This window comes from Schistocerca piceifrons, chromosome 3 (assembly GCF_021461385.2).
Source record: "Schistocerca piceifrons isolate TAMUIC-IGC-003096 chromosome 3, iqSchPice1.1, whole genome shotgun sequence".
NCBI lineage: Eukaryota > Metazoa > Arthropoda > Insecta > Orthoptera > Acrididae > Schistocerca > Schistocerca piceifrons.
In genome coordinates, this window is record NC_060140.1 from 341,568,187 (window position 1) to 341,586,594 (window position 18,408).

The 18,408-nt window shown below is 39.8% G+C and overlaps 1 protein-coding gene across 2 annotated transcripts in view; it reads right to left on the reverse strand.

Moving 5' to 3' along the window:
* LOC124789838 (integrator complex subunit 5) overlaps positions 1-18,408 on the reverse strand; it is a 127,254-nt gene that overhangs the window by 65,785 nt on the left and 43,061 nt on the right. For both annotated transcript variants that reach the window (XM_047257334.1, XM_047257335.1), the window contains 2 exons: positions 17,647-17,823; positions 4,401-4,543 (listed from right to left, as the gene is read on the reverse strand). In XM_047257334.1, the coding sequence (XP_047113290.1) occupies positions 4,401-4,543; positions 17,647-17,823 (320 nt within the window). The remainder of the gene's footprint in view (positions 1-4,400; positions 4,544-17,646; positions 17,824-18,408) is intronic.

The following is an 18,408-nucleotide window of genomic DNA, read 5'->3' on the forward strand; positions in this document are numbered from 1 at the left end:
TGCTTCATCAGGAAAGAGGGAAGGAGAGGGAAAGACGAAAGGATGTGGGTTTGAAGGGAGAGGGTAAGGAGTCATTCCAATCCCGGGAGCGGAAAGACTTACCTTAGGGGGAAAAAAGGACAGGTATACACTCACACACACACCCATATCCAACCACACATACACAGACACAAGCAGACATTTGTAAAGGCAAAGAGATTCGGCAGAGATGTCAGTCGAGGCAGAAGTATAAACGCGAAGATGTTGTTGAAATACAGGTGAGATATGAGCGGCGGCAACTTGAAATTAGCGGAGGCTGGGGCCTGGCGGATAACGAGAAGAGAGGATATACTGAAGGGCAAGTTCCCATCTCCAGAGTTCTGACAGGTTGGTGTTAGTGGGAAGTATCCAGATAACCCAGACGGTGTAACACTGTGCCAAGATGTGCTGGCCGTGCACCAAGGCATGTTTAGCCACAGGGTGATCCTCATTACCAACAAACACTGTCTGCCTGTGTCCATTCGTGCGAATGGACAGTTTGTTGCTGGTCATTCCCACATAGAAAGCTTCACAGTGTAGGCAGGTAAGTTGGTAAATCACGTGGGTGCTTTCACACGTGGCTCTGTCTTTGATCGTGTACACCTTCCAGGTTACAGGACTGGAGTAGGTGGTGGTGGGAGGGTGCATGGGACAGGTTTTACACCGGGGGGCAGTTACAAGGGTAGGAGCCAGAGGGTAGGGAAGGTGGTTTGGGGATTTCATAGGGATGAACTAAGAGGTTATGAAGGTTAGGTGGACGGCGGAAAGACACTCTTGGTGGAGTGGGGAGGATTTCATGAAGGATGGATCTCATTTCAGGGCAGGATTTGAGGAAGTCGTATCCCTGCTGGAGAGCCACATTCAAAGTCTGATCCAGTACCAGAAAGTATCCTCTCACAAGTAGGGCACTTTTGTGGTTCTTCTGTGGGAGGTTCTGGGTTTGAGGGGATGAGGAAGTGGCTCTGGTTATTTGCTTCTGTACCAGGTCGGGAGGGTAGTTGCGGGATGTGAAAGCTGCTTTCAGGTTGTTGGTGTAATGGATCAGGGATTCCGGACTGGAGCAGATTCGTTTGCCACGAAGACCTAGGCTGTAGGGAAGGAACCGTTTGATGTGGAATGGGTGGCAGCTGTCATAATGGAGGTACTGTTGCTTGTTGGTGGGTTTGATGTGGACGGACGTGTGAAGCTGGCCATTGGACAGATGGAGGTCAACATCAAGGGAAGTGGCATGGGATTTGGAGTAGGACCAGGTGAATCTGATGGAACCAAAGGAGTTGAGGTTGGAGAGGAAATTCTGGAGTTCTTCTTCCCTGGAGTCCAGATCATGAAGATGTCATCAATAAATCTGTACCAAACTTCGGGTTGGCAGGCCTGGGTAACCAAGAAGGCTTCCTCTAAGCGACCCATAAAAAGGTTGGCGTACGAGGGGGCCATCCTGGTACCCATGGCTGTTCCCTTTAATTGTTGGTATGTCTGGCCTTCAAAAGTGAAGAAGTTGTGGGTCAGGATGAAGCTGGCTAGGGTAATGAGGAAAGAGGTTTTAGGTAGGGTGGCAGGTGATCGGCGTGAAAGGAAGTGCTCCATCGCAGCGAGGCCCTGGACGTGTGGAATATTTGTGTATAAGGAAGTGGCATCAATGGTTACAAGGATGGTTTCTGGGGGTAACAGATTGGGTAAGGATTCCAGGCGTTCGAGAAAGTGGTTGGTGTCTATGATGAAGGATGGGAGACTGCATGTAATGGGTTGAAGGTGTTGATCTATGTATGCAGAGATATGTTCTGTGGGGGCTTGGTAACCAGCAGTTTGTGAATTTTAGGAAGAAGGTAGACAACGGTTGCTTCGTCAGGAAAGAGGGAAGGAGAGGGAAAGACAAAAGGATGTGGGTTTTAAGGGAGAGGGTAAGGAGTCATTCCAATCCCGGGGGCAGAAAGAGTTACCTTAGGGGGAAAGAAGGACAGGTATACACTCACTCACACACACACACACACACACACACACACACACACACACACACACACACACACACATATCCATCCTAAGAAAGTCTTTCCGCTCCCGGGATTGGAATGACTCCTTACCCTCTCCCTTAAAACCCACATCCTTTCGTCTTTCCCTCTCCTTCCCTCTTTCCTGACGAAGCAACCGTTGGTTGCGAAAGGTTGAAATTTTGTGTGTGTGTTTGTGTGTTTTTTTATTGTGTCTATCTACCAGTGCTTTCCCGTTTGGTAAGTCATGGAATCTTTGTTTTTAATATATTTTTCCCATGTGAAAGTTTTAACTGAAGACAGCCTACATTATATGACCAACCATCACTTTCTGTGTTTCTCAGAGGTTCACAGAGAAGCGTGGAAGAATGTTACATTTTAATATCTTGCCAATAATATTATCTCCATTGGTAGAGTCCTAGCTAACTGAACAAGAGTGGAAGAATAAATTCATTATGGCCTTGGTGCAGGAATTGTAGCATTTGAAGGAAGTGATTTATGGAAACCAGGAAAACCTGAAATCTTAGAGCCACATCAATGATGCAAACCAAGCTCCTGGCAAATATTGATCTCATTTGCAACATCTACTACATGATGTGAGGACAAAAGCACTAAGGAGGCAGAAGGAAATGGTGTGTACCAAATGATTGAAGCACAAGAAAGAGTAGAGAGATGGGGTGGTAGAGGAAGGGGAGAGAGGGGGTGATAATATGAGTGTAAGGGGCAGGGAAGATACTGCGGAGGAGGGGGGCGGGTAGGTTTGATAATCGGTGGAAGCAACAGAGAATCAATACTGATGAATTACATAATTGCAGATGATCCTGGCGAGTTAACTTTTCTGTGACAGATTCAGATTAATTGCTGCTCTAAGGAAAAACCTTGAGTACTGAGTGTAAAGCATCAAGTGGGTGATCTCCTTCAAATGCCTATCATTTTGCGCTAGTACTATCCAGGACACCCTCTCTCCACATACAAGACAGGGGAAGGAGGTGTCTTTTCGTTGAGTGACAGGGGAACAAAAGGACAGATGTAGCAGCCAAGGAGGCATGTTGTGATCCTCAGGTACTTCAGTGTGCCATTGTCCTACATGCTACTGCCTCGCTGTTGAGGTAGAGAGCCATGTGTTGATGAAAAGAAGAGTGGCTGGAAGCCACAGACAATAAACCATGTCCACTAAAGTCCACGACGAAGTCATGGCGTATCTCCTTCCAGCTACACATGTGAATTGAGGTCCCTTTACTCACCTTCCCACAGTCCACAACCTTATCAAGCATGTGATGAGTGGACCCTACAACGCATGGTGCTTGTGCTATACAGGTCACAGTGCACCACATTTTACTAGACTGTGTTTTTTTTTTTTTTTTCAGGCCACAGGGTAGCAGCTCATTTGCCCATAGATTTGCCCTCTATTTTAACTGAAAATCAAAGAAATGTGGTACAACTTTTAAAGTTTTGTGAATTGTAAAACTTGTTCTCTAAAATTTTAGGGTGATATTTCTAATGTGTTGTAAGAGTTGCTGGCTCATCCATGTTTTTGTAAACTGTCGTCCGTCCAGATATTCCTGTGATGCTATTTTAGTTTTCCTCTTGTCTCACTTAGATTTACTTAACAGTTTTACAACATCTGAACAATTTTAATGCTTTTAATGCTATCTTCCATGATATGAGTTAGTGCGATTGTGTAGGTGATCATGGGTGAGATTTGGGAATAGTAAATGCAATTTTATCTCAAATTGGCTTTTACCTCATTTCTCACACTTTGTCCATTTTAACCACATCCGTTTCTACAAATTTCGTATGGGTGGTAGTAAACTCGTCATTGAGCTCCGTTAACACCCCCCCCCCCCCCCCCCCCACCAAGCCCACATAATAATAGCATGTGAGCTCACGTGCTTTATCATTCTGCCAGTAGTTTACCAATCAATTCTGATATTAGTTTGCGTCACTGTAAAGCTAATTTGTCAAATTTAAAGTGTGATGATAGAATACTTCATATAGTGAGTGATGTTTATTGCCACATTCCCTGAAAAGCTAATGATTTGCTGATTTTCTGTTTTTACCTGTCTCTGATGTAATTGATAAGTGTAGGTGTTCCACAAGTGCCATCTTTTCCTGTTTGCATACTTTCCTCATTATTTTTTCTCTCACCCATCTCCTCTAGCTGCATCATATAATCATTTCACACTGTTATCATATTACACATTTCTTGGCTATGGAAAGCTGTGCCTGCACAGCTCATCACACATTGCACTTTGAGAAAGAGTTTGTCAATTTAAAGGTTTCAGTAATCACTCATTTTGTTCAGTGTTTGCTTTCATTACTTCTGATTCTGACAATTAGACATCTGCTTAAGAAGTACTGTATAATATAAATGTCTTTTCATAAATAACCAATTACCTTAACGCCCTCATCAGCAGATACATGTTGACAAAAATCTTTCAAACCACAAGAGAGAACTTTGGTAATAACAGTATGAGGAAAGCAACTTCCAACATGAGCAACAACCCAATCAAAGTGAGGTCTGTGAGCAACACTGGTATCTGTAATAAATAAATATTATGTCAGACAAGCAGCTCAAAAGTTAACATTGATAACAATATGCTGTATGAACACATACAAGACACACAGGCATAGTTAATAAAAATACATCAGAAAAATGTAAACAGCTCTCCGAACACAAGTGGGGAATGTGTATTTCCACACCAACTTTACTTCACTTTCATGACTGTGGATTCCGATGTCATTCTCTTGTTAAATGTGTATGTACAACTCTCCCTACAGGAGCTGATAAATTTCTTGAACTTGCGTATTCCACTCTCTGAAAAACTGTATTTTATTTTCAGCATTAAACAAACAACCACACAAAAAATAACAAGATTGCAGAAACATAACAGACACATACAAAAACTGATGGGTGTGCTGGCTTTTAAAACACTGAGTCCCTGGAACTAAGAGAGAGAAAATGGCTTAAGTAACATTTCTACTCACACAATAGGCAGACCTAAATTACTTGCAGCAGCATAATAGACACACACAAAAACTTTTAGAACCTTGAGTTCCACAGACTTACAGAAGAAGAAAGAAACAACCTAAGTAACAGTTCTACTCACACATTATGTAGGACTCAATCACTTGGAGTGTAATGTGCCATTCCAGAAGAGTGATGTGTAACCCTATGTCTACCTAGCCAATGAATGATGATCACACTAGTTGAAACCATTTATTAATTAAATAGTTACTCCCCCAAGTAACACAATTTGGTTGGATGCTGCACATCTTCAAAATGGGACAGTATTTCCAGTGTGTTCACAACTTGAGGTGCCTGCAGGGCTTTGCGTTTGTTCCCTGTTTCAGAGTACCGGCTTGGGGTAGCAAGGTGTATCACTGAGTAAGCAGCACCCTGTGATAATACCGATGACATTGTAGTGAACACAAGAAGTAGACAAAATTCTGAAATAAGTTTTTCATTCATATAATGTCAAAGTCTGTTGTTTGGTGTCAAACTAAATGGAGAAGCAATGTTTCCTGTTACTAATGGTTGCAATGTTGAAATGTGGAATACAATTTAAACAGCCATTAAAAGAAGAAGTGTGGTGTAGTTCTAAACAAATTTGAAATTACTTGAAGATTTTAAGTTTCCAGCACAGGTAATATTGCAAACAAGGGGAATATTGCATTCTGGCACTCTTGCGCTAAGACTGAGAATAATTCTATGGTGGTATTAGATAAAAATGAAGATGAAAGATCCCCATTAAATCAAATATAGAGTGCAATTAGCAAATAATTGAAGATTTATCAAGGAATATCACTGCTGCAATGAGTAACAAAGTCAACAGCAGAACATTGATAAAATAAATAAGTAGTACATTCAAGAAAGATAGAGAGATTTCAGAAGAAATAATTTGTTGATAATCGATAACTAAATTAACTCACAACTATCACGTCGCAGAATACTTAATGTCTATGACCCTGCAAGATAGGTGGCTGACACTGTACAGGACTACAACAGTTACATTAGGTCCATAACAAAGGGCAATTTCCACATCTGCTGCAGATTTATCAATGGCATCCAGTTCGCCAGTCACTAGTGCACATTTAAACCAGAAATTCTATCAACTTATTATCGATTCCCATGAATAAAACATAGAAATAAATAATAGAATATCTGAACTACAGTCCAACATTCTAAATATAACAAGGGAATTACATTTTAGGATATCTGTGTGGCCTGATTAGTGATAAAGCCATTAACTACTGGTTTTGTCAAATTAAATAGTGTAACAAACTTCAGAAACGAGTGCTGGTTTGAATATCATGGGACAGAGTACAGATTTAACTAAGATAGACATCTTGTGCCACACTTTCTCAGTTTTGGAGCAGTGTAGTAGTGATTTATTTGAACAAAAGGTTCAACAACACCTTTCTTTCATGAGATAATGTAGCTAATCAACATCCAAATTAGAGTCAAAAGAGATCAATGAAATCCACAGCAGCATAAACTGATGTTAGTTTGGTAACTCAATGGAAGTTGTAGATAGGGAATATGTTTTGGTCACTGTCAGGGGAAGGTAGAGGAGTACTTAAGAGACAGAAAGAAAGGTAATCAGGTACGAGTTTGCGATAAGGTAAGAGTAAGTAATCTCAAAATACAAGAGAAAAGAGGAGCGATGAGAGGTGTGTTGGAAGTCTCTTCTCAGATTCATCAGGCGCATTTTCCCTAGTGTTATGGCAGATATTTACAATTTCGTTTTTGCATTGTGTTGCTGGAGTCAGCCCAAACAATTACTACTTGTCATATCTTCCATGTGTCAACAAGAAGCATCGGTTTGTATCCCAATACAAAAAATTATTTTTAAATCAGAATTTTACATGCCCCTTTGATACAGTGCTACCAAGTTAGTCTAGTTCTGATATTTGTTTTATCGATATGTATTTGTAGGGACAGTAAAACATGAAGAATAAACAGCAATTCATCAGTGAGTCAGTAGTACAGCATGCTTGGCATTAACAGTCACCATGGGCCTGGGCGGTGTTGTTGTTGCTGGAGTACAGATTATTCTTTGAGTTTTATTGTCCCTGTTAAAGGATATTGATAAAACAAATATTGCAATAGACTAATCTGGGACCACTCTATCGAATAAGCACGGAAAATTTAAGTTTAAAAACCATTTTGTCTCTACTGGGAAGCACATTGACACTTTCCACTGACACTGAGTGCCACATGACAGATGTGATGAGCACCATTTAAGTTGGCTGACTTCAGCTACGCAATGAAAAAATGAAATTGCAAATACCTCCTGAAACACCAGAGAAAATGCACCTGATGACTCTTAGGAGAGAGGCCCCATATACTTACAATCAGGATGCTATACTCTTACATACTTAAACTAGCCTATTCCTGGCAGCTTAGCTCTCCTGTGCGTTTGACACATTACCTCCACCACTATCTCTATGTCCTCCTCTTCCTCCCCCTATCTCTCTCTGCCAACCTCACCCTCTCATCTCTATCTATCCATCTCCTCCTCCCACTCTCTTTCTCTCTCAATCTCTTCCCTCCTCCCCCTCACTTTGTCCATCTCTTCCACCCCATCTCTCCAAACATCTTATTCATCCACATCCACATTCTCCTCCTCCCCCCTCCCTCCCTCTCTGTCCAGCTTCTGCTCCCCTCCCCACATACATATCTTCTCCCCCCCCCCCTCTCTCTCTCTCTCTCTCTCTCTCTCTCTCTCTCTCTCTCTCTCTCTCTCTCTGTGTGTGTGTGTGTGTGTGTGTGTGTGTGTGTGTGTGTGTGTGTCTCCATCTTCTCCTCCTCCATCATTCTCTAGTCGTATTCTCCCTCGCGTCTCCCTATCCATCTCTTCCTTCTTTTCTTTCCCAAACCACTTTCTTTTCCCAACCTCCCCCCCCCCTCCCCTCTCTCTCCATCTTCTCCTGTTCCTCCCTCCTGTCCATCGCCTCTTGTCCCTTTCTCCCATCCGTTCCCTCCTCCCCGTCTCTTCCTATCCATCCTCTCTTGCATCTTTCCTCTGTCCATGCCCTCCTCCTACATACACAATTGTTTTTTGGAAGGTTATATGATGTGTGAATGCCCTTCTGAGGCAAAAGGTGTCATTGATAGTTTCTAGTGAGGTAGATACTACAGATTATGAGGCTTACTCCAAAGTTGTAAAGTAGAGGAACCTACCTGAATTGTAACAGTCTAGGTATACTGGATTTGAAAGAAAAAATAATAATAATAATAATAATAATAATAATACAAAGCTAAAAAATTGCTGGTTGCTCAAAAATTTATCTGCAATTGCTTGATTGCATTGACCCAAAAAGAAGTAAAGCCATTACAAGATTTGTGCTGTTGTAAGGAATGCAAGTCATTACAAAATATGTGCTGCTGTAAGGAATTAAATATCAATAATACAGTAACATACAAAATAGTAATGACTGTGCTCACCCAGTTAAACAATATGGATGCCTATGTTTGAAGGTATACCTTAGTGAATTTTATAATGGGTTTATACATAAAGTAAGGAAAAGGTAACTGCTCACCTACAGAAGACTGACGCATGGGGCACAGTAACAAATAACAGATAACAACATTCACACAATACAGGGTGATTCAAAAAGAATACCACAACTTTAAAAATGTGTATTTAATGAAAGAAACATAATATAACCTTCTGTTATACATCATTACAAAGAGTATTTAAAAAGGTTTTTTTTTCACTCAAAAACAAGTTCAGAGATGTTCAATATGGCCCCCTCCAGACACACGAGCAATATCAACCCGATACTCCAACTCGTTCCACACTCTCTGTAGCATATCAGGCGTAACAGTTTGGATAGCTGCTGTTATTTCTCGTTTCAAATCATCAATGGTGGCTGGGAGAGGTGGCCGAAACACCATATCCTTAACATACCCCCATAAGAAAAAATCGCAGGGGGTAAGATCAGGGCTTCTTGGAGGCCAGCGATGAAGTGCTCTGTCACGGGCTGCCTGGCGGCCGATCCATCGCCTCGGGTAGTTGACGTTCAGGTAGTTACGGACAGATAAGTGCCAATGTGGTGGCGCTCCATCCTGCTGAAATATGAATTGTTGTGCTTCTTGTTCGAGCTGAGGGAACAGCCAATTCTCTAACATCTCCAGATACTGTAGTCCAGTTACAGTAGCACCTTCGAAGAAAAAGGGACCAAAAACTTTATTGGCTGAAATGGCGAACAAATGTACAACTAAATGAAACTTTATAGCTCCCTTAATTCACCGACAGATAGTGCTTAGCTCTGCCTTTTGTCGTTGCCGAGTTTTAAATTCCTAAAGTTGTGGTATTCTTTTTGAATCACCCTGTATTTTGAGCACTAGCTCTTTTTCCAGCAATAGTACACACATTCACACACACACAACCACGGTAAGGTTGATTATCCATACTCAATTACTGAAAGCCATTGTCTGAACTGATGGAGGTGGGGAGAGGGTAGGGAAGGATACGGTTTTGTAGATTTAATTTATCAAATGACAAAAAAATCTGTTGAGAGTTTGTACTGTTTTATAGTTGGTGGTAGCAAAAAAATTGTCATAGGTTCTGTACAAAGGAATTTGAACTATTTTGAGTGTACTGAATGATATGCTTATATTTCAACAATTTTCTGTACATGGCTAGAAATTTACGCAATGATGGCTAGCATAACTAATATGAACAGTCAAGCTTATACTTATTTTGACATACCTAGAGAACTTACAATGGGCTACAGGTGCAACTGAATAGAAGCAATGTACAGATAACATACAGTTAAGATATTTAATGTTTTACCATACCTAAAGAATTTAACAATGAATTAAACGAGGGGTTACTTTAAAGAAATACCAAAGTAGCTTCTGGACAAAGTTATCTATTTGTGATAAATAAATTATGCAACAATATATGGAAGTTGACAGTCAATACAGTAATTCAAAAGCGATGAATTTAAAAATATAGATATTACTGCATTGTTATTTACTTACATCAGTCTATTCTTTTCACAATATTGTTGATATTTACTTACATTTCATATATTTTTTGTGACATGATATACCTAATAGGTGGAGTATGTGCTCTAACAAATCAATAAAATCTTATCAGTTCGTCATTTCGAATAAAACATAGAGCTTTCAATATCTGTCTCCATCATCGTCACTGATGAAATCACTGACTGCTGGGCCTGGCACGATGTTCTGCTTATACAGATGGAATGACAGTGTCTGGAACCTCTCAGAGAGAGCCGGAGTGGTGCATGCGTGAAAGGCAAGTTGGACAGCTCCGCCCCATCACAGGACCAAGTGAAGTCACATGGCGCAAGTAGATGGCACTACATTTGAAACTGCTGCTCCCATGTCCCTACAAGCATCAACCCTATGTCTCTGCTTTCACTCAATGTCCAAAGCACGGCCCTATGCCCCATTAAGTGTGTACCCCTGGGCTCTGTTGAAAATGTTGCTGTTTGTTCTAATTTTGTCCACTTTTTCAATAACAGAATCCCAGTATGATGTTGTTTGAGCCAAAACTCTCACTTTTTTCAAATACTATTTTATGTTCATTCTCTAGGCATTGTTCAGCCATGGCCAACTTCTCAAGTTCCCTATGTTTGATATGTTGTGAATGCTCTGCACACTGCTCAGCAACAGTGAAAATGGTTTGTCCTATGTAAACAATATCACATTCACTGAAGACACCATACATGGCAGGAACTCTAACATCTATGTTGTCTTTAACGGGGTGTAACATACCTCTTATTTTAGCGGCGGGCCAGTCTCTTTTAGCACCTGCCCAATCTTGCTAGTAGTTGCTCCACAATATAGAAGGAATGCAGTTAGCTTGGCCTCCTCTGCCAATTCAAGGCACATTTGCATCAGTGTCACTTGAAAGCTTTAGCAATTTCTCCCTGGCTGTAAACATTTTCTCTGAACATACATCTCAAATGCTTAAATTCAAACTATAGATGGTTGCCATTAGAACTAACCTTTGCTCTGTGTACTAACATTGTCAGTACTACTTCCTTGTGTACGGCATGGTGAAAACTGTTGGTGTTTAAGTATGGCATCAGTCCCCAACTTGACAGTACATTTAATGTTGGGATGGAAACTGTTCCTGTGGTCGACAAACTACTGCAGTTCATTTTTACCATAAGACTATATTAAGAAGGTGTCATCAGTGTACCATGAGAAGAAATATGATCACAACCTCGCAGAGTTCAGAGCTCACTCCTTAAAGTGCTCCATGTAAAAGTTCACAGAGTTGCTGACCTTGAGTCCACAAAAAACCCACAAAGTGGCTGTTAATCTTTCCAACCAAGAACTGGATGTTGCTGCAATGAGTAAAGGCCTTAATTTTTCTCCAGCACCATTATGTCTGCCAATATTGGACATTGTTAGTGGAAAAGAACAGTGCGTTAAGCATCTTTCGCACAAGGTGGTGGAGGTTGTCAGACTAATTACTAGTTGTATTCTAGTGAGAACTAAGCCACTGAAATACAATATTAGCTGGGAGGAACAACATGGCTTATGCCTGTTACATGAGAATGAGGACTTGGTTCTCTTGCCAGCTCATAAAAAAAATAACATTGTGGTCCTGAACATCAAAGTCTACTACCTGAAGGTGCTGTATTTATTATAAGATGATAGATATAGGAAACTTAGGCATGATCCAACACAGACCATCACCAGAAAGACAAGAAAGTTAATAAAGTACTCCAGTATGCCCGAAGAAGTGGCAAAGAAATTAATGGCATGTGCAGCCAGACCTTCCAGGCTTTATGGATTGCCAAAGATATACAAAGAAAATGTTTCTCTGAGGCTTATAATCAGTGCAATCAGTTTGCCCACATACAGATTGGAAAAGCACCTGGCAGGGTTATGAGCACCCAAACTGGGATACTATGAACATCTCATTGTTAACTTGTAGTCATTCACTGAGACCTCAAGAAAATAAGACAGGCCAAAATGACATAATGATTAGCTTGGATACTGTGTCACTTTATATGAGAATGCTGGTACAAGACATGCTGGATCTTTCGGCGCTATAGTTTCCACCTGAGATCATCAAGCTTTCTGCCATGCCTTAACAACAAAGTACTTTATGTACCGCAATAATTATTATGAATTGACGGATGGCATAACTGTCATGAACGTTTCCATGGAGCGCTTTGAGGAGCAAGCTCTGAACTCTGCAAGACTGTGACCATCTTGCTTCCTACAGTACGCTGATAACACCTTCTTGATATGACCTCATGGTGAAAATGCACTGCAGTAATTTGTCGATCACATGAGTGATATCCATCTGAACATTAAATTTACTGGGAAATTTGAGAGGGCTGGCAAGCTACCGTTCTTGGATATTTGAACGGAAAGCAGAACGCTGGCTTGGTCATTCAGCTGGCTTGGTCATTCAGTGTACAGGAAATCTATGCACACCAACGTGCGCCAACAATTTTTACTGCCCTGTACACAAGAAAGTAGTACTGAACACATTAATACATAGGGAAAAGATTATTTCTGGTGACGACCATCCAGAGTCAGAGTTTTGGCACTTGAAGTGCATGTTCTGAGAAGATCATTACAGCAAGGGAGAAACTGCTAAAGCTTTCAAGCGACACCGACGAAAAACGCCTCATAAATCGGTGGAAGAGGCAAAGTTAATAAAGTTAATAAAGTACTCCAGTATGCCCGAAGAAGTGGCGAAGAAATTAATGGCATGTGCAGCCAGACCTCCCAGGCTTTATGGATTGCCGAAGATATACAAAGAAAATGTTCCTCTGAGGCATGATACTGTGGAGCAATTACTAACAAGACAGGGCGCTTGATGACGAGATGTGGACTGAGACCAGTCTTCCTGCACACCTACAAGATAAAGAGATATGTTATGCCCCGTTGAAGACAACAAAGGTCTTAGAGTTCCTGACGTGTAAGGTGTCTCCTGTGAATGTGTCAGTATTTATGTAGGTCACACCATTTTCTCCTTTGCTTAGCATTGTGCAGAGCATTTGTGACATGTCAAACTAAGGGAACTTGAGAAGCTGGTTGTGGCTGAACACTGCCTAGAAAATGGGCATAAAATACAATTTGAAAAAAATTAAAGTTCTGGCTCAAACAACAGACACCAGAAGCACACACTTAACAGAGCATGGGGGGCAGGTTTTGAACACTGAGCAAAAGCAAAGATGTAGGCTTGATGCTTGTAGGGACATGGGAGTGGCAATTTCAAACATAGCGCTAGTCGCTTGTGCCATGTGACGTCGCTCAAACCCCCAGTGGGCTGGAGCTGCTAAAAGCCCGACTGTTTTTTTTTTTCAAAATGATGCGGCTTGTAAACTGAGAAGATTTTATTAAAGCATGCCACCACGAAAAACTCCAAGAAGACATGGAACATATCACCCCAGCAGAGTGAAGTGTAACAATATGTCTACCTAGCTGATGAATGAGGTTCACAAAAGCTGAAGCCATTTATTAGTTAAATTTGCATGGGACATGATACGGATGGATGTCATGTGTCTTTAAGGTGGGATGGCCTTTGCAGTAGTATTACAAGTTGCAGTATCTGCAGCGCTTTATGTTTGTTCTGCGATTTGGAATCCCAGCTTGGAATAGTGAGGGGCTCCACCAAGTAAGGAGCATGATGTGACAATGCTGACGACTTTACAGCAAATGAAAGGAGTCCACAGAATTGTCAACTCATTTTTTCGTTTATGTGATGTCAAAGACTGTTGTCTAAACAAACAATCAATGCTCTCTATTAATAATGATTGTAATATTGTAAAGTGGAATGCAATGTAACAATATGTTAAAATAAGAAGTGTGGTGTATCCCTTTAAAGCAAATTTGAAATCATTTAAGATTCTAAGTTTCTTACAGAAGTACGGCTGCAATGGAAATGAAGGCTAAATGATTTGCATTTGTGTGGCTTATGAAAATTTATTCATACGTACAGCAGTTCAGAATTTCAAGATAGCAGTAGATCTGAATCTGAACGCACACATATTTAGGTTCTCCATGCTAAGACTCGCCAGGCACATTTTCTCTGGTATTTCAGCACATATTTGCAATTTTGTTCTTGCAATGTGTAGCCGAGTCAGCCCAAACAAGTTCTGCTCCTCACGTCTTTCACGCAACGTCCAGCATCAATAAAAAGTGTTGGTTTGGTTCTTGTTACAAGAAAATGATTACTGAAGTGGAATTTTACATGCCTTTCGATGGGGCAGTCCCAAATTACTCTAGTGCATTATCCGTTTTATCAATGTGTATTAATAGGGACAGTAAAACATGAAAAATAATCAGTACCTCGCCAACAACAGCATCACCTTGCTGTGCACCGACCACTACCACCACGACGCAGCAGCATTGCTCAGTGGCTGCTGGATTATTGGTTACTCTTTGTGTTTTACTGTACCTGTTGATATATAATGATAAATAAATATCGCACTACAGTAATTTCAGGCATGTAAAATTCTACTTTCAAAAAATCATTATGTTTATAATGGGAAACAAACTAACACTTTCTGTCCACACTGGGCATGGCACAAAATATGTGATAAGCAGTATTTGTTTCACCTGTCTCCAACTACACATTGCAAGAACAATATTGCAAATATGTGACAAAACATCATAGAAAAGGCGCCTGGCGACTCTTAGGAGGGACACCTACTATATAAAGAGGAACATTGAACAGTACACCAGTTTCTGTGAAGTAGCTACCATTCTAATGCAATGTAAAACAAGATCATTTCTTAATGTTGTTTGTTTTAAGTTCATTTTGGGCTACTTTTTTTATAGATCCTTTCATTTATCTACAAAACACTGTACTTTAAGAAGGTGTGTAACATATCTTTTTATACAATTACATAATTCCAGTAGCATCAAGACTTTCATGAAACTTGTAAAGAAGTAAATGTGTCAAGTGAACATTCACAGAAGTTTTGCCATGTCAACTAATTTGTAATACAGAAAATCCACCCTTTGCACAGCATTTGTCTCAATTATCATTGTTCTGCTTGAAAATCCACACTCCAATATGTCTATATTTATCTGGAGACTATGCTTTAAACTCTGGATGTGTATTTAGTCAACTCGGTGATTACTGCTTCACTCCTAAAGAAGCCAAGTATTGTTATCTACAAGCAAAGACTTTATGAACACACAGGCATAACTGGAGCTTATTATTGATATTTGAAAAATGACAGATAAATGAGACATAATTTTGTACCCTTTTATTGTGATGATTATACCTGGCAAGTCAAAAACTGTGTGGGATAGGGACACAAACCCAGAATGCGAAGGGTACTGCCATAAGCTGAATGGTCTTTAAGGCTGGAACCCAACATAGCAGGAAAACAAACAGATGATGGCTGTCATTTCTGCTCCCTATCAACGTACGTTTGTTTATTCACGCAATCATCATCTTCCGCAAATCCCATTACAACGAGTGCCTTCAGTGTTGTGGAATGAGTCAAGTTATACATTGACAGGTGGAAGCAACCATTGCAGGTTACCCCTGTAAAGTATTCTAACAACTAATTATGAGTAGTGCTAATGTACCCACATTGATTTATCACAAGAATGATTTCTAGATTATTTCATACAGCAGGAAAAAAATAGCTACTCTGAAAAAAGCTACTGCTCCTCCTCTGAAATCACTGTGCTGCTTTTACCTAATTTTTAAAACTAAGTATTTATGTAAATTTACAAACATCACTGTCTGCTCCTTATAAACTAGCAAAGTCCAGACCAGTTTCACAAAAACATTAAAGTCAAGCCAAATTCACATCCCTGGGTCAAAATATTCCAATAAATTGTGGGAGTGGCTAATAAGATGTCCTTTAACTTTATTTTTCAATAGCTAGGGAGCTTGTTACAACTTTTGGACTAGAAAATAACTCCAATCTGAATCATAAGGTAAGGATGCAGAATCTATAGGGAAATACCTTTACTTCTGGTTTTGTGGTTGTAAATTCCATCGTTTTCCTAAATTCATTCTTGTTCTAACCCCAAATACCATTAGGCAGTACATGCATTGGCATGTAAGTGTAATAAACCCTTCAGCACGATGTTTATCTTTAAATTTTACATTACTTGACCACGAACAACATTTACAGCCCAATGGTTTCTGTATGTTACCCCAAAACAAGATGATGTTATCAGTGTCTAGTACAGTTTACAGTTTTCAACATTCTTATAACAGTTGTTCACTAAACCAGTGCATGGACCACTTATGTGGAAAAACTCATAGTTGTAAACTGTAAAGATTTCGTAACACACAGTGGCATCAGACTGCACAACACTTACTAAAAACAATTATTATTGTTGATGTTGTTATTGTCATAGTGTGGGATGAATTAACAGAAAGATATTTTGCATTCTTCAAAATTAAGCATGTAACAGCAATTTATGTGCACAAGAACATAATTTGTAGTTTGGGTTCCATGAGGCACAGATGTTCCCACAGGGGGGCACATTTATAATGCTGATGGAAAAGATTAAATTATTTTCATTTAATGACATCCTGGAACTTTTATGTAGAGAACTGATGAATGTTTCCACACAAGAATAGTTATTAGACAAGATATATAGAGCATGCTCTTTTGCAAAGAATGTGGGCAAGTGTCGACTGACTATCTCCTTCAAATACTTCTTATCTGGTTGTATACAGAGGACAATATCCATCAACAAATTCTGAGGTGTTCTGGTTAGTATGCCAGATTATGAACAATGGTAAGGCACACACTTTTCATATTTTATGGATAAAATTAAGTTAGCAAACCAAGAAAGCAAAGCACTTTGCATTGTATCAAAACATGTGGTGTGTGCTAGAAACCCTTTCTGTGACAAATCTACAATGTTCAGCGAGAAAAATTTACGTGTGCAACGATAAGAATGCAGTGGGAATATATTCACATCTGTTGGGAGAATATAATGAAAACAAACACTCCAAACTGACACTTCACATAAGTCACATCCAATGAAAATCTGTAACGCAACCATCTGTGTGGCATGCTTATAATTATGTATTATTTATGTTTTAGGACAATTAATCTGTAAAAATCATTGTAATGAAAGCATGAAATCATAATGATTTGAAACCTGTAAGAGTACCCTTTGAATAAAGGAACTGAAAATAAATTTGTGGCTGGTTGCTGTCTCAACACCATCAACAAAGCAAGAGAAATGAGAAATGTGTTATTTCTGCATGTTAGAGTTACAAATCACGAAGGCTGCAGGACATCATGAATACAAATTAGTTTTTACAGTTTTCAGGAGAGGGAGATAGGTTGAAAGGTTTTTCTACACGTTAGGTATTTCTACATGTTAGAGTTACAAATCACGGAGGCTGCGGGACACCGTGAATACAAATTAGTTTTCCCAGTTTTCAGGAGAGAGAGATATGTTGAAAGGTCACTTAAGTATAGAACCAAACAAAGTACTTAAGGCTCAGTATATGCGTTCTCATGCTCCATCCCACATGCATACTTCACAGATATCAATAGCACTACTTGTTATATGATAGTGATGATAGCAATGATAACAATAATAATCACAACAAATTGCACAAGAGAATATGTGAACAACAGTACAAAATCAATACAGCTTAAATCTTCCTCCATTTGATTAAAAACTATAACTTACCAAGCAAAGCATTAATGCAGTCTTCTATGTTGGAATGCATAAGGCATGATAAGCATTGTGTAATAATATCAAGAAGTGATCGTGTTGCACAGCAAGACATCCACAGCTGCAAAGTATCATTCAAGCCAGCTGACATTGACAGCTGTGATATGTTTGGGTAACGACTTGATATATCACCTGAAAATATGTTGACAAGTAGTTAGAAGTACAAATAATTCACTGTAAAGACAAAAAAGTTAAATCCATAAGTACTACTCTCAACCTGGAGTGTGCATGATCCGCCCTTTCTTTTTGACATTCCCTAAGATATCCCCCTCTCCTCCCAGAGAAGGGAACTATCTAGGATAGTATACATATTTTTATGAGTGTCTTTTGGCAGTACTGAAATTTCTACTTCTGAAGTTCTGTGTGATCAGCAATTCTGTATTTGGTAAAGGACTAAATTGCATTTAAAAACTTAAAATTTTCATGTTGAATATCATTTCTTTGTTTTCCCAAAGTCAACAGTTTTCCTGCAATTCAAGCAGGACTACTACTGATCCATTCACTTGAAAACTGCCCTGATCTTATTGTAGTGGCACTATAGTAAGAAAGACAGTTAATGGGAAATAATTAGCTGGCAGCCTTGTGTGAGCCACTGTTAAGGGCATATGGTCTGGGGTAGTTTTCGAGCGCATGGATCAGTAGCTGGTGATGCATACTGGAGAATACACTTTTCTTTTAATGTGTGCACAGTCAGCTTTAGCATACTCCAAAAAATTA